Raw genomic sequence first — 20,322 nt, 5'->3', positions numbered from 1 at the left:
TGCCTGGGTGGCTCAGTGGATTAAAGTCTCTGCCTTCAGCTCAGGTCATGATCCCAGGGTCCTGCAATCGAGGCCCTTGTCATTGGGCTCTCTGCTCAGAGGGGAGCCTCCTTCCCCCCCTCTCTCTCTGCCTGGCTTTCTGCTTACTTGTGATCTCTGCCTGTCAAATAAATAAAGAAAATCTTAAAAAAAAAAAAATCTCTACACCTAGTGTTGGACTCCAAACTCACAGCCCTGAGATCAAGTTGCATGTACCACTGACTGAGCCAGGCAGGCACCCCAAAACTATGCTGTTTATTATGCTTTTTAGGAATTCTGTCTTTCTTTTTAAAAAGATTTTATTTATTTATTTGGCAGACAGAGATTACAAGTAGGCAGATAGATAGGCAGAGAGAGAGGAGGAAGCAGACTCTCCGCTGAGCAGAGAGCCCAATGCAGGGCCCCATCCCAGGACCCTGGGATCATGACCGGAGCTAAAGACTGAGGCTTTAACCCACTGGGCCACCCAGGGTCCCCTAGGAATTCTCATTTTTTAAATTGTGAAAAGATTTATAATTGAAAATTGTTAACACATGAATATAGTAAATGTTGGGGGATTGCATATGTAAAAGTAGTATATGTTTGTTTTGTTTTATTTTTTAAAGGTTATTTATTTATTTATTTGACAGAAAGAGATCACAAGTAGGCAGAGGCAGGCAGAGGGAGAGGGGGAAGCAGGCTCCTTTCTGAGCAGAGAGCCCGATGAAGGGCTTGATCCCAGGACCCTGAGACCATGACCTGAGCTGAAGGCAGAGGCTTAACTCACTATGCCACCCAACTGCCCCATAAAAGTAGTATATGTTTTTAAATCTAAATTTTAAAAGATGAAAGATTGCTTATAAATTTTTTGTTAGACTTTAGTTTTACCTTTTTTTATTCCAAGGAATAATTACATGCAAATTAAACTTTGCTATAAACAAAGAAATTGTTATTTATGTGACATTCTTATGATTTTGTTATGACCTTTAGGCATTGCTATCACATTAATTTAGGAAAATAGAAGTATTTAGAATAAATTTTCTCTTTTATGTTATTTGTTTGGCTGTGTGAGTTTTTTTCCCCAGAATTTAAGAATAATGTTTAAAAAGCACTTCTGTTTTTCTCCTAGCCTCTTGAATTGCTTTGGCACTCCTTAGATGAATGGCTAGTTTTAATAGCTACAGAATTGATGAAAAACAAAAAGGACTCAACGGATATTGCTTCTATTTTACTGAAACAAAAAGGCCAAGATCAAGATGGTACTTCCATTCCTCCATTTGAACCTCCAGGACCTGGGAGCTATGAAAATCTATCCACTGGCACAGGGGAATCTAAACCAGATGCTTTTGGAGGAAAACAGGAAGCCAGTGCAGACTGTCAGGATGTTATTTCTATGACAGCTAACCGGCTAAGCGCTGTCATTCAAGCTTTTTACATGTGCTGTTCTTGTCAGATGCCTCCAGGGTAAGAAGGTTTCTGCTTATTACTTCCTTTTCTGATAGATAAAGAAAAACTATGATTTTTTTGTAATTTCAGTAACAACAAATAATAATTTGTTAATTTTAGGTTCTGTTTTAATTTTGCTTTAGGATACTTACTGTACTAATCTTAAAATACTTGAGTTTTAAGCAATATATAAGTTATTAACATGTAGAATGGTGAATGTCACTTTGTATAAGATTATTTAATTATGTATTATTTAAAATGTGTAGAGCAGAGACATTTAAAATTTCAAGGTTTTAAAAAATTCTCTGGGCATATCCTTAGTTAATGAAAAGCTATATATATATATATACACACACACACACATATATGTGTGTGTATATATATACACACACATATATTCTAATCTCATGTATTGACTGGGCATGCCTCAGTTTCTCAGTTTTTCAAGATTTTAAAACTTCTCTGGGCATATCCTCTGTTAATGAAAAGTTTTATATATATATATATATATATATATATTCTAATCTTATGTATTGACTGGGCATGCTTCAGTTTCTCAAATTTAGTGCAAACCCAAATCTTGTTTTTTTTTTAATAGTTACCAAATTTTACTGTATCGCCAATTTCTGTGTGTTCTCATTGTTTTTTTTAATCCCCACAGAATGACTTCACCTCGTTTCATTGAATTTGTCTGCAAACATGATGAAGTTTTAAAATGCTTTGTTAATAGGTAAGGTATTCTCAGATTCATATATTGTCCTCATAGACTTTTCTTTCTTATAGTTTTTATCTCAACAAAAATAATGTCATTTTTGTTGAGATAAAAATAATGTTATTTTTGTTACTATTCAAAAAATGTTACATGACAAGTAAAAGTATAGTAGGTGTGGATTAATATTTTTCTTTTGTTTCAGTATATGTATATCTGAATTTGCTTTTCACTTAGTATAACTCATTCTTCCTGTCCATTTAAACAAATTATATTTTTCTTTCAGAAATCCCAAAATTATATTTGACCACTTTCACTTTCTCCTTGAATGTCCTGAGTTGATGTCAAGATTCATGCATATCATAAAAGCACAGGTAGAGATTTCTTTTAACCTTGTTTTTATTCTGTCTAATGAAAATTAAGTCTTTTAGTTTGAATACAATTTAGTGAAGTAATTATTATACTTGAGACCTCCTGCTGCAAGAGGAGTGAAATTACTTTATTCTTTACTTTAGTTTGTGGAATTACATTAGTATGTTACTTTAATATGAAGAGCATTTTTTTTTTTTGGAAGAGCATTTTTTTTTAATTTTAAAGAAAGTATGTATCAAGTGCCCACTGTGTGCAAAGACAACAGAATACATTGACACATTTTCTGAAATGAGTTTACTGGAGCGTTGGTGCTATAAGGCTGATGGTCCTTGAGAAAAGCATTTTATCCCCAAATGCATTTAGAAAATATAATATCCCTGTTGGAGATTTATAATGCATATCAGCAGCTTGTTAAAAGGCATTGAGAAACCCTCTGCTAAAAATAGTGATTTAACTTTGTTAATCCTTCAAATTTATTTGACCTGAGAGCCTTTTCCCCAGTAAGGTTCATTCTTCATATCTCATGTTTCATGAAATGTGCTAGGGGAAAGCTTGTTTTGCTACATACAGTCTATGTAATTTGGGGCACATTTCCAACATCCTTAAGCCTTGGTTTCTTCATCTATAAAATAGGGATAATGACACCAATCTCACAAAACTACTGTGAAGAATAAATTTTAATTGTAACTGATGTATATGTTCAATAGATGGTAGTTATTTGGAGATAGAAAGCATATGTCTTCTCTCCGAAAAGATGTTGATTCATTCTAGCAGGGGAGATCACAAGTGTACCTATAAAATAGTAGTTACATTATTACGTGATTGTTTAGGAGTTTAAGGGAGGAAGACTTTGCTCCTGCCTGCTGTAGTCAAGGAAGATTTTGAAGGGGAAGTAGAGTTTATGCTGGATATTGAAAAGCATTGCAACATTTTGCTGGAAGTGAATGGGGAAGATAAACATTCTAGCCAAGATACGGGCCAGGGCTTATAAATGGAAAAGTGTGTAAAATTACAGTGGTTGAAGCAGAAATTTTGTGTAGGTGAAGAATGAGATATAATTCTGGAAAGGTAGGTTGGGGTCACACTGTGTTAAGCCTTGATTGCCAGATTGAAGAATCTTCTTTGTTTTTTTGACTATCAGCAACCCCTGGTAACTTGGGACAATGATAGGACCTTGGCAAAATTTTAGGGAATAATTTGTCAAAAGTGCAGGATAGACTGGAGGTTCTGGTTTGGTTAGTAGTCATAAGATAGATACTATAGGTGTTTTTAAAATGTCTTTAGGGACACTGACCCTTTTGGAAATTAAAGAAGCTAAGAACTAATTTTTATAAAATTCTGCACACATACGTAAGTATCCTTTGGCATCTGTTAAAAAATAATGTAAAAGAGAAGATAATAATAGTAACTTACATATATTGAATGCTAACGTTAGGTCAGTTACCATATAGATGCTTTACATGGATTATTTCCACAACAATCTTGTGAGATAGGTACTCTTTTAACTGAGGAGATTAAGCAACTTGTCATTTAGGTACTAAGTGGGAGAACCAGAATTTAAGAGTTCTGGAGAGAGAGAGAGAGATCACAAGTGGGCAGAGAAGCAGGCAGAGAGAGAGGGGGAAGCAGGCCCCCCCACCAGAGCAGAGAGCCCAATGCGGGGCTCGATCCCAGAACCCCAGGATCATGACCCGAGCCAAAGGCAGAGGCTTTAACCCTCTGAGCCACCCAGGTGCCCCGAGTTTGTCTGTTTTTTAAATTCATTTTCTTAATCTAAACTATTTGACTCCATTCTAGGGCAAATAAGATTATATGTGAAAGAAGCTCTTAGATTTTGAAAGAGATAGTTTGTTATTCGTAATATTATCTCTGCTTTTCACTTGTTTTCCTCTTCCATTCCTGAACAGTTAGTCAAAAGCAATTGCATTAAGCTACCCACCCTTTTTTACCCACAGAGGTTTTGTTGCCTGACCCAGATCAGGAAGTGTTCACATGTGTAGTGGTGGCATAGTGTGGAGTTTGGAGCTTCGGTATGGTAAGGGGTTGCCCTTCGAGGGGGGCCCAGCATAGAGAATGTGAGTTGGAGCAGCATATGGAGGATGTCCAGTATAGAGGATAGTGACAGTTGCTCAGAGTAGACAGCCCAAGTAGGATAGAGGGCATCCATGCAGTAATGTGTCCATGTCAGTGACAGGAGATTGGTTATATACAATGTGGGGTAGTTCATCAAATAACTAAATGTACTTATTATGGGAGCCTGTTTTCTCACTATTGGAGGAAGGAGTTACAAAATGGAGGAGAATAGATTGACGCATGTGCTGTTGGATTGGAATTGGAGATAGCAGTGTGAACTTAAATTTTCAGGGTAGATCAATAGATAAAGCAAACCTGGCACCCAGTTCTCAGCCCCTACACACTGTTCTCAATTAACCGGGGCTCTTTGGATAAATGGCTAATTTCAGGGCTCTGTCAGGGAAAGTACAAATGAGCCTAGAACTTCTTATATGCAAGAAAGTTGTTCAAAGAGTGACAGGATTATGTCAGAATGACACAGAATCAGTTTGAATGAACTCTGCTGGCCAACGCTGAATAATTTGAACATTCAAATAAATTATGATGGCAGAATACTATAAATAAAATTGGAACTCATAAGCCTATACTGAAAAAATTAATAAATGTGAAGTTTGATGAAGGGTGGGGAGTGTTTATAGTCTTAAAGTATCTACTCACAGAATACTTAAGAATTACAAAGATTAAAAACTACAGTGGAAAACTTGGCAGTGATCAAAACAGACGTATCAGCATGCTAGCTGATAGGACGTACTGAGGAGAATGTGGGCATCACTTCTAAGATATTCCTGCTAAAGATGTACACCCTGAATTTAATCATGAGAAAAAACATCAGACTAATTTCAGTGGAGGGACATTCTCCACAATAACTGACATACAGGTTTTAAAAGTATCAATCAAGGTCATGAAAATTAAGAACGCACTGAAGAACTGTACCAGAGTGAGAGAGACAGGACAGCTAAGTGCCATTCTCACACTGTGAAGGATAGTATTAGGACATGGGCAGAGCTTGACATAAGGGTCTAAGAATTAGCTGTAGTAATGTATCAAGGTTAGTTTCTTGATTTTGATGGTTGTTATCTAGTTATGTAGAATTCTCTTGATTATAAGAAATATACACTGAAGTACTTAAGGGTGACTAGACATCACGTTGGCAGCTTACTCTCATATCAAGGAAAAAATACTTAATTCTCTATTATACTTAGAAATTTTCTGTAACTTGGAAGCATTTTGCAAAAAATCAAGTAGAAAGTGTAAAAGAACAAAAACAATTACCTGTGGTAAGGGATTGACTTCTTCTATTGGTGGCTTTCAGAGGTGGCCTGTAGTTAAAGGGAGAGTCATTTTGCATTGCCATGCAAATGCTATTAAGAGGAGCCTCTGATCAGTCTTGTTTTGTGAATTATTTAATGGAAATGCGGTACTTAGAAAGTTTACATACAAAAACATGCCCTTTGGCTTTTTAGGTGTATGTAAATATGTGTGGATGTTTTGATCTTACACATCTCTTACTGGCTTCTGAAGGTAACACTGTATATGGTTTAATGTTCCACTTGAATTACTTTAAAAATGCCATTTGCTTTTATTTATTGGTTCACATTTTATAGATAAAGGATATAGTTTAATATCTTAAAATGGTGAATAAGTTTTCTATCACTTTCTGTCATGTCAAACAATTTTAACATTGTTCTGAGTGACAATAAGAAAACTTACTTATTGAGCATTCTGGGTATTGATATTTCTGCATGTTACTTAACCTCTTGGTACTGTTTTTCTCTTTTGTGAAGTAGGGATGATACGAGGCCCTTTTTCTCATAGTGTTTTGAGGATTACATGTGAAAATGCATGTAAAGTGCTGAAAAGAGCACCTGGCATATTTAGGTGCTTTAATAATTGTTAGCTAATTAATTATTATAATTATGATTATTATCTGGATTTGCATTATTTTATTTAATTCTCGCAGTTAGCCCTTGAAATATTTCCCCTGTTTTACAGGTAGGAAAACTGAAGTTCTGCAAGGTTAAGTAATTTCCCAAAATCACAAACCTAGTAATTGACAGAGCCAGGATTCCAAACCATGTTGATCAAACTTCAAAGCCCCTACTTTAATGTATTACTTCTTTTTTTTTTTTTAAGATTTTATTTATTTATTTGATAGAGATGGCAAGAGAGGGAATACAAGCAGGGGGGAATGGCAGAGGGAGAAGCAGGCTTCCCGTTGAGCAGGGTGCCCAGTGCAGAGCTCAATTCCAGGACCCTGGGATCATGCATGACCTGAGCCGAAGGCAGATGCTTAACAACTGAGCCACCCAGGCACCCCAAAGGCATTACTTCTGCGTAATGGTTTTTTTTTTTTTCCCCTCCTGTACCAAAGTTTTAGAAATAATCAGCGTTAAAACTGTAAGCACTTTATATTCTAGTTCACTTATTAAAGATTATATGCCCAGTAGTTATAACAGAAGTGCTTTATTCAGAACGCAAAAGACTATTAGAAGTATGGATAAAATTAGACACTTTTATTTTATTTTTAATTTTTTTTTAAAGTTTATTCAGGTCATCTCTACACCCAACTGGGGCTCTAACTCATTGCCTCAAGATCAAGAATTACATGCCTCTCTGACTGAGCCAGCCAGACACTCCAATACATTTAACTTTTAAAAAAGAGAACATTTACTCTTTTCTTAACCGAAAGAGAAGATACTAAAAGACATAATTTAATCTCTCACAAGTTACTTTCAATAATAATAGTATTTTTATTAAGAACTAATAAAAAGTGATGTTTAAGCCGTTTGAAGCAAAACTAATATTTAACTCAGATGAATAAATTTACTGGTGTCCTACAAGCTGCCTGAAAGATAACCTCTTTGTGGTCTTGGATATTGATCATATTTATTTCTTGAAATTCCTGGCTTTGTGGAATTATACCATCCTGGTCCTTTGACTTTTATAGCTATGTGTATCATTTGCTAAGCAGATTCTCAGTCCTGACCTGTGATCATGAACTCTGTTCTACGTGTTGTTCCCTGTATCTTTAATCTCTCGATCTTAACCTTGTGTCCAACTTCAGCTTTGTTCATGACTATATTTCCAGTGCTTCACCTGTGGCACTTTGTAATATTTATTTCCAAGTTCTTAGTAGTTGCATGCCAGGTAAGCTGAAATTCAGAATATATAAAACCTCATTCAGTATCTTTGGACCTCTGCCTTCTAGCACTGTGGGGGTAGGTTTTGAGGGGAGGGTTTTCTCCCTCTAAGCTGTTTCATTAGATTCTATCCCTAGAGATCTTCTCTTACTTTTCATCTTTGTCAATCTGTCTTTCAGATCTCCTTTTTTTCCCTCTTCATCCTGTGACCAACTCCTTATCATCCAGTACTTAATATTTTAACTGCTGCTTACATCGTCTCGCTTTATACTGGTCCTACTCTCATTTTAATTACTCCATTTATTATGTTATCCCTCTGACCAAACACCCACAATGGTCCCTGTATCCCTCACTTGATTCTCAGGATCCATAATTATGTTCTCAGTATACTTCTACAAACTTATTCCTTCGTTCTATGTAGGGATGGACTCTGATTATGGTGGTTACCTTCCCTGCATCTTCCACGGAGATACAGTTTTACCTCCTCTGCCTTTTTCCTTGACTCCCTTACTGTAGTATGCTCTCTTCTCTACATGCTTGAGCAGGTCTTACCCAGCTTAATGTTCTGGTTCAAACTGTGACCCCCTGAAAGCTTTGTACTCTTCTCATCTGCACAGTCTCTAAATTCTTAATGTGCTATACTTACAGCCCAGTCTGAGCCATCAGAGTGAATGGTGAGGACCTTAGCTGCCTGGCTAGCTGATCTGATAAAAGTCCGTTGCAGGGCATGTTGTAACCCATTTACATCTAAATGGAATTATAATAGCAAAACTTAATAATTATTTAGGGAGTAGTATGAAATCTGGTCTGTAGCCATTGTCCCAAACTTGAAAGATCCAGCCATGAAAATAGGTCAGTTAAACAGTTATGTCTCATTTCAGGAGACAGTCTTGCAAGTAGATTTCCAAAGTTAGGTCTGTATTTGCGAGAAATTAGGTATTTAATAAGAGGCATTTCTGTGGAAACAAAGGAAAAATAAAGGCTAATGGTCAGAATAAATTATAAACCAAATCTGAATCCTGAGGGCAGGATTTCTGGGTGATAGGCTCAAAGCAGCTTTGTAGTTTGAATTTTTCTAATGATGCTATCAGGTGTTAGGTGAACTTGCTATTGCCCATTCAGCAATAGACACAAAGATGGTCTGTATGTGAGATGTTGTGATGATTTTTCTGAAGCTGGTTATACCAAGTTGTTCTGTCCTACATCTCATGGCTTTAGGAAAATGGCACTTTTAAGTTCTCAGTGATTCCAAGTCAGAAGGGTGAGAGAAAAAATGGAAGTGTTGGGCACCTGGGTGGCTCAGTGGGTTAAGCCGCTGCCTTCCGCTCAGGTTGTGATCTCAGGGTCCTGGGATTGAGTCCTGCATGGGGCTCTCTGCTCAGCGGGGAGCCTGCTTCCTACTCTCTCTCTCTGCCTGCCTCTCTGCCTACTTGTAATCTCTCTCTGTCAAATAAATAAATAAAATCTTAAAAAAAAAAAAAAAGGAAGTGTTAGGGGAGTTGTAGCCAGATACTGGAAGAAACTAATAGAATTTGTGATATGGTTCAGTTTACAGGTAAAAAACAAAACCTCAACAACAATTAAAAGCACTAAAATCTGATATCCACAAAGGTGTATAACTGAAACATAATTTGTTTTCTATACAGTCATCCTCATTTCTATCAGAGATAAGGAAAATAAGGCTGAAGTGTTTGTAAAGTAAGTCCACTGTCTTTAAATTTGGCCTGCAGCATGAATAGTGATTGATCATGTAGAGTCTTATAACTCAGCTTTGCTGGAATTTTTCTTAAGGAGTTTCAGATTGAACTTTTGAAAGCTGCTCACGGCTAGGAAGCCAAGCCAAAGACTTGATGTCAGACTTCATCTATAATACCTATACATATGGGTGAATTCCTCATTTTTTGAGGTTCTTGATGTATTCTGATATTCCTGGGCCTGCCAGGCAGTGACCTTCCTTACTCATCTTGTAAGGCTACTGGGAATCCTATAAGGTACCAGACTGATTTTACTCAAGGGGCTTAATTGGTTACATAAAGTCAGCCTTGTTTTTTTTAAAGTTGTCTTGGCATATCTGAATCTATGCATATCTCTCTCAAATATTAATGACATTCCACTCAAAGTCTTGGTAATGTAACCACTGTTTCCAGTTGTGTCCTGGTACAGGGAGAACAGATTCACAATTGAAATTACATAAATAACTATACTGCTGCAAAAATATAAGAATACTCACTGAGAGTTCCCAAATTCTGGAGGGATCAGATGGGGGAAATAAGTGATTGTGTTTCATCTTCATTCAGAAAGGTATGCTTAACCAAAATGCTGTAAGTCATAGCTATCTTAACAGAAAAAAGTTTCCTTAAATCTGAAAAACAAAAAATTAAAGAACCAGCAATGTTTCAAACAAAACTCATAAAAAATTAAAATCATTCTCATCAGTTCATCCAGTCCTTGTGATACTTGATCTTGATCTTCTGTTAGTTTTGTGAATCTAGTTTTTCCTGAGAGTTCTGTCATTTCTTACTCAGTTCAGTATTTGATCTGAAAGTTATCAGAAACCTAGGCTTGTCAGAGTCCTTTCCAGGAATCTCCTTGAAGATGAAGCATTTGTGCAAAAGTGTAAGAGTGAAACACTGTCTCTAAATGATGAAAGACTTAAAAATGCCCATGTTTTAAATTATAACACAACTGAGAAGGAAATTTGACTATTTCTGTGACACTTTTAAAAATTTAATTTTTTTTCAGTGTTCCAAGATTCATTGTTTATGCATCACACTCAGTGCTCCATGTTTGACACACTTTTTTTTTTTTTAAGATTTTATTTATTTATTTGACAGACAGATCACAAGTAGGTGGAGAGGCAGGCAGAGAGAGAGGAGGAAGCAGCCTCCCCGCTGAGCAGAGAGCCTGATAAAGGGCTCCATCCTTGGACCCTGGGATCATGACCTGAGCCAAAGGCAGAGGCTTTAACCCACTGAGCCACCCAGGTGCCCCTGATGTACATTTTAAGATGATAACTGGAATGATGATTGATAATATTCTGTATCAGATTTAGTAATTTGATAGAATTTCTAGAATGCTTATATTAATAGCATATATCCATACAAGGATATTCATAAGGAAGGTTTAGCATTATTTCTTATTTGACAGTACTTCTCATAAAACTTTACCTATCAAATAAGCCTAGTTAATTCAATGTTTCTCTTTTTATAAGGAGAGTGAGCACATCTTTTGAGATGTTCCAGGGTTCTCTAGAAAATCCTAAAATTATTTCCAGGTCAAAAAGACTTTAATTAGAATTTGATTTTGGGAACTTAGTCAAAAACATCAAAAGGTTTTGGACACTTGACTAAGTAGAATCACAGATAATTATGAAACAATACTTAATTATCTACTTAGCTAGAATGACAAAAGATTTTAAAGGCATATACAGAAAATTACATAGTTCTGAGCAAAATTCAGCTCCTTTAATATTGAGAAGACTCAGTTTGCTTAAGTAATCAAAGACCTGATTAAAACCATATGAAACACAGGTTATTTTGATAAAACAGAGAATCTTTTCCTTCTAGCTAGATTACTTAAAAGGTAAAGCAAAACCTTCCATAATCTAGTATCAAGAGCTGACCAATACGCCCAAGAAAACTTTGTCCTTTTAGCAGATGAAAGAAAATTATATAAGCATAGTATTGATATTAAACTTTATAAACAAACAAACAACAAATCCTTATAAGTTTTAGCCAACTCAGCCACACAAGGTAAAATTCTTTCTCTTTCTTCTCAACTTTCTATACCATTTTGTTCTTTATTTTCCTCTTTCCCATTCTGAAATGGCCAGTTTTACTTTAGGACAAATTTACTTTCTTTTCTATTAACAAAAATACATCTTCATTCCTTATACCTTCTCTTAGCTAAAGACACATCCTACTTTCCTTGCATGCAGAAATGTTTCCTAGGTTATTTGTAGTAGTTATAATTACATATATTATTTAGAATTCTTAGCCCTTAGAAACCTTTTCTAACAAAAAGCAAGAAGTAAAATTTTGAAATGTTAAACCAACATTCTTCACACTGGCAAATTTATGAGTGTATTTCATAATTTCTATCAATATACATTTCCTCATAGTAAAGTTTTTCACAAGACATACTTACTACAGACCCAAATATCTTTAGTTCCTTTGTAACAAGAGGTCAAAAGTAGGTAAACTTCAACTTGTTTTGCAATTACTGTTTCAGTATTTTATCTTATTTGGAAATGGTTTAGACATTTGGTGAATTTCCTTCATTTAACTTAGCAAAATTCTAGGGCTGGAAATTAACAAAAATTTTAGAAACTAGTTTTAACTAGATACATCATAATGTATTTATTGCTGAAAAGTTCACCTAGAAACTCTTATACCATTTAACATTTATCTAAATCTCTTGATCACAGCAATTATGTTTGGATGACCCATGAAAAACTTTATTAGGTAGCATCATCCCAAGTTATTTTTCTTACTGACAGATTTTATAATAGAGGTAACATGAATTTGTTTGACTAGTAAATGCTGGTAGAATATGTTTTTTAATCTGCATTTTATTTAACATAATTAGTTATATTAATATGATCTGTTATATTTAGTATATAATATGTATTATATGTGTATAATATTATGTTAGTTATAGGTTATTACATATATATTAATTACATATAATCTGATATATATCTATATATCTGAAGACATACTTTTTTAAATTACACCAGATTTAAACAAGCTTTTACTTCCTAAAGATTATCCCAGATCATGTGAATTTGTTAATATTTGGGTTAGTTTTGGGGGCCTCTGGGGGTACCTGGATGGCTCAGTTGTTTAAACATTTGCCTTTGGCTCAGGTCATGATCCCAGGCCCTGCATCGGGCTTCCTGCTCAGTGGGGAGTCAGTCTTTCCTTCTGCCTACTGCTCCCCCTGCTTGTGCTTTCTCTATCAAATAAATAAATAAAATCTTTAAAAAAAATTTAGGTTAGTTTCAATATTTTTGAGTTTTAGGAATACTTAATTCATAAGTGCTTATTATTAAGCCAATTAAATGGAGTTCTTTTACAAATTTTGACAGTACCATCTGGAGTTTGAGAGAAGAAAATCACATATATTAACATATCCATAGACATACATAAACATGCAGACAGACACAAAGGCCTATAGCTTCAATTCCAGCATCCTCGTCATGAATCAGGTAAAATATAAAACTTACTAGTGTATAATATCAGCTGAATCCAGATTGGCAGACAGAATAAGCTAAGGTTGCCTGCTCCAGTGGCTAAAAGCTTTTTACTAGTATCTGTGGAGAAGACTTTTAAGATTTGTATTTATCCTTAACAAATAATTCTTAAGGAGGCTGTGGACTAGAGTTTGGGCAAAAGAGCTGTTATAGCATTTTTTATATTTTAAATGGCCTCTTTACCCCTCTTTTTTTTCCCCTTTAGTCTCAGGCAATCATGGGTAGAGTTTTAATTACCTCTTAGGGTGTTTATCTTTCAAAGACATTGAGGATTAACATCTTCAGGGGGCAGAGAAAGGATGGAAGTTTTCTCCTAGGAGTTCTGGTGCTTTTTTCATGGCTTCCGAGGTCATAATAAAATGTAGTAGTGCCATTCTGTAATTATGGGGAGTGCCTTGTAAAAGTAATTCACTAGACTCAAGACCAAATGAGACCTCTTCAGGTTGGAAACGAAGAAGGGGTTATTTGGATTACTATGGTCATGGAAATGATGAATCCAATGGACTGGGAATTTTGAGCAGGAGGATATAGGCTTCCTCTGTGAGCCTTAGCAGTGATCACTGTTGGAAGGATGGGTACAGTGCTAGGCAGCATATATGCAAGTGAGGAAGGGGAGGGACTCCCCATGAGTATCAGTGGCTCTGGGGGCCTTTGTCTTCACAATTCCCTCTTCCTCCTCAGGAGAGGCCTCAATAACCCCCTCAGCTTTTCCCTTGGCAGTAGGAACACCTTGTGAGGTGTGCTTGTAGTTATGCCCCCATTCAGCAGAAAGCTTAGGGGGCTCAGAAAATGTGCTATCTCAGAAGGAATGAGCATTATGGTCCAGATGGATCTTTAAGAAAGTTATGGATTTGGCTGGAGAGAGGCAAGATGGCAGTAGAGTAGCAGACTGGTGTGATGGGTCCCAGGAGTTCAGCTAGATAATTATCAAACCATTCCAAACACCTACAGACTCAACAGAAGATAAAGGGAAGAGCAGGAATTCTAGGAACAGAAAATTGACCACTTTCTGAAAGTTAGGACATGCAGTGAAGTGAATCTGAAGGGACGGGAAGATAGACTGCTGGGGCAGGGGCCAGCTCCCAGCAAGTGGTGGAGCAGTGGAACACAAAATCACAACCTTTAGAAGTCTGCTCCACTGAGGGACATTGCTCCAGAGGCTAAGCAGGGGTAGAACCCTCATGCAGACAGTGTGGTCTCAGGTACTGTGGGGTCACAGAAAGATTGGGGGTGTCTGAGTGTGGCAGAACTCCCAGGTATCGGAGCAGGGAAGCCAATTACAGAGACAGAGCTGAGGAGTGAGCTTTCAGATCGGGGTTACTTAAACTGTGATCCAAGGCACAGTCGGACCACTGCTGTTCAAGCAGGGACCCCACAAGTAACAGATCCGGGGAGACTCACCTTCCTCCTCTGGGAGGAGCAGTGCGGCAGGAATCTCCTGGGTTTGGAGACTCCAAATGGGGCTGTGCACCAGAGATAAAAACACTTGGTCACAGACTGGGTGAGTACAAAGCACGGCCGGAGACCCAGGGAGACAGAAGTGATCAACTGCCTATCTCTGAGGGCACACTGATGAGTGGGGCCCCGAGCTCTTGGCTCCTCTGGGCTGGAGATTGGGAGGCTGCCATTTTCATTCCCATCCTGTAGGGCTCTATGGAAAACATTCAGGGAACAAAAGCTCCTGAAAGCGAACTGGAGCAGATTTCTTAGCCTGACCCCTGGCAAGAGCGGTGCAGTTCTGCCTTGGGCAAAGACATTTGAGACTCACTGCAATAGGCCTCTCCCCAAGAAGATCCATGAGAACATCCAGCCAAGACCAAACTCACCAATCAAGGAGAACATTGGAACTCCAGAGACAGGGAAAAGCAATGCAAAGAACTCATGGCTTTTTCCCCAGGATCCTTTAGTCTTGCAAAGTTAAATTTTTAAAAATTTTATTATTTTTCTTATTCTGTTTTTTTAACTTTTTCTCTTTCCTGTCTTAACGTTTTTTAACTAGTTTATCTTAACAGTACATTTCTAAAAAAAAAAAATATTTTTCAAGCTTCATTTTAATAGTCCTATTTTATCCTTTATTGTATTTAACCTTACTTTTTGTATACATATAGGTATTTTTTTTTTCTAAAAAATTTTGGGATACAGTTTCTTCTAATAGATCAAAATATACCCTAAATCTAGTACATGGCTTTGTTCTAGTCTCCAGCCTGAGTACATTCTCTCCTCTTTTTTTTTTCTTTTACCAACCAACTTATCAATTCCTTTTTTAGAATTAAAAAAAATTTTTTTTTATCTTTACAGTCATATTCCATCCCTTCATTGTGTTTACCCTTATTTTTCTGTATGTATGTATGTGTGTGTATATATATATATGTTTTTCTTTAAAATTTTGGGAGGTAGTTTCTTCTAAGAGATTAAAATATACCCAAAATCAAGTGGGTGGCTTTGTTCTGTTCACCAGTCTAATATATATACACATTTTATTTTCTTTTTATCCCCCCCCCCCCCCCCCCCCCTCTTCGGTCTCTTCTGATTTAGTTAGTGTACATTTTTTCTGAGGTCTTTGCCAACCTTTTAGTATTTTATTCTTTTGTTCATATATTCTTATCTGGATAAAAATGACAAGGTGGAAAAACTCACCACAAAAAAACAAAAACAAAAACAAGAGACAATAATGATGGCTAGGGACCTAATCAATATGGACATTGGTAAGATGTCAGAACTAGAGTTCAGAATGATGATTATCAGGGTGCTAGCTAGGCTCAAAAAAGGCATGGAAGATAATGGAGAAACCTTTCTGGAGAAATAAAAACCCTTTCTGGAGAAATAAAAGAACTAAAATCTAACCAAGTTGAAATCAAAAAAGGTATTAATGAAGTGCAATAAAAAATGGAGGCTCTTACTGCCAGGATAAATGAGGCGAAAGAGAGAATTCGTGTATAGAAGACCAAATGATGGAGAATAAAGAAGTTGAGCAAAAGAGAGACAAACAACTACTAGACTATGAGAGGAGAATTAGATAAGTGATACCATAAGATGAAACAATATTAGAATAATTGGGATTCCAGAAGAAGAAGAAAGAGAGGGGCAGAAGGTATATTGAAGCGAAATTTAGTGGAGAATTTCCCTAATATGGCAAAGGGAAGAAGCATCAAAATCCAGGAGGTACAGAGAAACCCCTCTCAAAATCAATAAAAATAGGTCCACACCCCGTCATCTAATAGTAAAATTTACAATCTTAGGGACAAAGAGAAAATTCTGAAAGCAACTCGGGACAAAAGATTTGTAACATACAATGGTAGAAATATTAGATTGGCAGAAGACTTATCCACAGAGACCTGGCAGGCCAGAAAAGACTGGCATGATGTATTCAGAGCACTAAATGAGAAAAATATGCAGCCAAGAATACTTATCCAGCTAGACTATTATTGAAAATAGAAGGAGAGATAAAAAGTGTCCAGGAAAAACAAAAATTGAAATAATTTGCAAACACCCAACTAGCCCTATAGGAAATATTAAAAGGGGTCCTCTAAGCAAAGAGAGCCTAGAAATAGTACACCAGAAAGGAACAGAGACAATATACAGTAACAGTCACCTTACAGGCAATACAATGGCACTAAATTCATATCTTTCAATACTTACCCTGAATGTAAATGGGCTAAATGCCCTAATCAAAATACACAGGGTATCAGAATGGATAAAAACCAAAACCCATCAATATGCTGTCTACAAGAAACTCATTTTAGACCCAAAGACACCTCCAGGTTTAAAGTGAGGGATGGAAAACAATTTACCATGCTAATGGGCATCAAAAGAAAGCTGGGGTGCCAATCCTTCTATCATATAAATTAGATTTTATGCCAAAGACGCTAATAAGAGATGAGGAAGTGCCATCTTCTGACGGCACGTGGGAGAAGAATGAGGCACAAACAAGTCAGCTGCAAGAGAATGGGAGTAGGGGGCGAGAATAGAAAAGACTGTTGCTCTGAACAACTTTTCAGTCATATTTATTAGAAAGTGAGTAACAACCAATGAAGAAGCCGGAGTAGATTACACAGTTATCATGAGTTTTGTAGATACATAAGAAGAGAGGCAAAGTATGTCTGGTCACATAGTACACGACCCATAGTGAGCAAGCCCAAACGAAAGGATTGTCTGACTAACTGCTTATGCTCTCCAGGAAAGGGGAGATAATGAAAAAATGAAGTAGGTGGCATTCTGCCCTAAGCAAGCCAGGCATCCCCAGCTGCTTGACTTCAAGAATATATGTCATCCTTGCCCCAAAAGGCCTGTTGCCAGTACATGTTTTTCTTAAAGCTATATCTAAGCATGCTTGGTAAATAATATAATTTCTCAAAGTTTATATTTTAAGCAGTACATTGCTCTGAGGGACAGTTATAAGGAAGGAACTATCATACTTAAAGGGTCGGTCCAACAAGAAGATCTAACAATTTAAATACATATACCTTTAGGGGCGCCTGGGTGGCTCAGTGAGTTAAGCCGCTGCCTTCGGCTCAGGTCATGATCCCAGGGTCCTGGGATCGAGCCCCGCATCGGGCTCTCTGCTCAGCAGGGAGCCTGCTTCCTCCCCTCTCTCTGCCTGCCTCTCTGCCTGCTTGTCATCTCTCTCTGTCAAATAAATAAATAAATAATCTTAAAAAAAAAATACCTATACCTTTAACATGGGAGCAGCCAACTATATAAACCAATTAACAAAATCAAAGAAACACATTGACAATAACACAATAATAATACAATAATAATAGGGAACTTTAACACCCCCCTCACTGAAATAGACAGATCATCCAAGCAAAAGATCAACAAGGAAATAAAGGCCTTAAATGACACACTGGACCAGATGGACATCACAGATATATTATTCCACAGTACATTCCATCCCCAACAGAATACACATTCTTCTCTAGTGCACATGGAACATTCTCCAGAATAATCACAGTCTGGGTCACAAATCAGGTCTCAACCGGTACCAAAGATTGGGATCATTCCTTGCATATTTTCAGACCACAATGTTCTGAAGCTAAAACTCAATTACAAGAGGAAAGTTGGAAAGAACTAAAATTCATGGAGGCTAAAGAGCATCCTACTAAAGAATGAATGGGTCAACCAGGAAATTAAAGAATAATTGAAAAAAATCATGGGAACAAATGAAAATGAAAACACAACTATTCAAAATCTGTGGGACACAGCAAAGTTGGTCCTGAGAGGAAAGTATATAGTCATCCAACCTTTCTTAAGAAACAAGAAAGGTCTCAAATACACAACCTAACCTTATACCTAAAGGAGCTGGAGAAAGAACAGCAAAGAAAGCCTAAACCCAACAGATGAGAAATCATAAAGATCAGAGCAGAAATCAATGAAATAGAAAGCAAAAGAATGGTAGAACAAGTCAATGAAACTAGGAACTGTTGGTTCTTTGAAAGAATTAGTAAGATTGATAAACCCCTGGCCAGGCTTATCAAAAAGAAAAGAGAAAGGACTGAAATTAATAAAATCATGAATGAAAGAGGGGAGATCACAGCCAATACCAAAGAAATACAAACACCAGGTTCATATATAATAAGAATATATTATGAGCAACTATACACCAGCAAATTTGACAATCTGGAAGAAATGGATGCATTCCTAGAGACATATAAACTGCCAAAATTGAACCAGGAAGAAAGAGAAAACCTGAACAGACCCATAACCAGTAAGGAAATTGAAGTAGTCATCAAAAATCTCCCAACAAACAAGAGCCCAGGGCCAGATGGCTCCCCAGGGGAATTCTACCAAACATTTAAAGAAGAATTAATAACTATACTCCTAAAACTGTTCCAAAAAATACAAATGGAAGGAAGACTTCCAAAATCATTTTATGAGGCCAACATTACCTTGGTTCCAAAATCAGACAAAGATCCCACCAAAAAGGAGATTTACAGACCAATATCCTTGATGACCACAGATGCAAAAATTCTCACCCAAATAGTAGCCATTAGGATCCAACAGTACATTAAAAGGATTATTTACCACGACCAAGTGGGATTTATTCCTGTGCTACCAGGTTGGTTCAGCATCCACAAATCAATCAATTGATACAATACATTAATAAAAGGAAGAACAAGAATCATGATACTCTAAATAGATGTTGAAAAAGCCTTTGACGAAGTACAGCATCCTTTCTTGATGAAAACTCATCAAAGTGTAAGGGTAGAGGGTACATACCTCAATGTCATCAAAGCCATCTATGAAAAACCCACAGTGACTATCATTCTCAATGGGGAAAAACTGAGAGCTTTTCCCTTAAGGTCAGAAACACAGCTAGGATGTCCACTATCACCACTGTTATTAAACATAGTACTAGAAGTCCTAGCCTCAGCAATCAGACAACAAAAAGAAATAAAAGGCATCCGAATTGGCAAAGAAGTCAAACTCTCACTCTTTGCAGGTGATACAATACTTTATATGGAAAACCCAAAAGACTCCACTCCAAAACTGCTAGAACTCATACAGGAATTCAGTAACATGTCAGGATATAAAATCAATGCAGGGAAATCAGTTGCATTTCTATACAGCAACAGCAAAACAGAAAAAAGAGAAATTAAGGAGTCAGTCACATTTACAGTTGCATCCAAAACCATAAGATACCTAGGAATAAATCTAACCAAAGAGGCATAGAATTTGTGCTCAGAAAACTATAAAGTACTCATGAAAGAAATTGAGGAAAACACAAAGAAGTAGAAAAACGTTCCATGCTAATGGATTAGAAGAATAAATATTGTGAACATGTCTATACTACCTAAAGCAGTCTACACATTTAATGCAATCCCTATCAAAATACCATCAATTTTTTTTTCAAAGCATAGAACAAATAATCCTGAAATTTATATGGAACCAGAAAAGACCCTGAATAGCCAGAGGAATGTTGAAAAGGAAAGCCAGAGTTGGTTGCATGACAATTCCAGACTTCAAGGTCTTTTACAAAGCTGTAACCATCAAGACAATATGGTACTGGCACCAAAACAGATCAATGAAACAGAATAGAGAGACGAGAAATAGATCATCAACTCTATGATGAACTAAACTTTGACAAAGCAGGAAAGAATGTCCAATGGAAAACAGACAGTCTTTTCCACAATGGTGTTGGGAAAATTGGACAGCCACATGCAGAAGAATGAAACTGGACCATGTCCTTACACCACACACGAACATAGACTCAAATGGAAGAAAGACCTCATTGTGAGATAGGAATCCGTCAAAATCCTTGAGGAGAACACAGGCAGCAACCTCTTCAACCTCAGCCACAGCAACTTCTT

At 36.8% G+C, this 20,322-nt stretch overlaps 1 protein-coding gene across 6 annotated transcripts in view; it reads left to right on the top strand.

Moving 5' to 3' along the window:
• Window positions 1–20,322, top strand: part of HACE1 (HECT domain and ankyrin repeat containing E3 ubiquitin protein ligase 1) — a 116,313-nt gene that overhangs the window by 60,225 nt on the left and 35,766 nt on the right. For all 6 annotated transcript variants that reach the window (XM_059401120.1, XM_059401118.1, XM_059401119.1 and 3 more), the window contains 3 exons: window positions 1,148–1,482; window positions 2,126–2,194; window positions 2,460–2,547. In XM_059401120.1, the coding sequence (XP_059257103.1) occupies window positions 1,148–1,482; window positions 2,126–2,194; window positions 2,460–2,547 (492 nt within the window). The remainder of the gene's footprint in view (window positions 1–1,147; window positions 1,483–2,125; window positions 2,195–2,459; window positions 2,548–20,322) is intronic.

This window comes from Mustela nigripes, chromosome 5 (genome assembly GCF_022355385.1).
Source record: "Mustela nigripes isolate SB6536 chromosome 5, MUSNIG.SB6536, whole genome shotgun sequence".
NCBI lineage: Eukaryota > Metazoa > Chordata > Mammalia > Carnivora > Mustelidae > Mustela > Mustela nigripes.
Note: the sequence above shows the minus strand (reverse complement) of the source record. Positions and strands in the feature narration are given on the sequence as shown.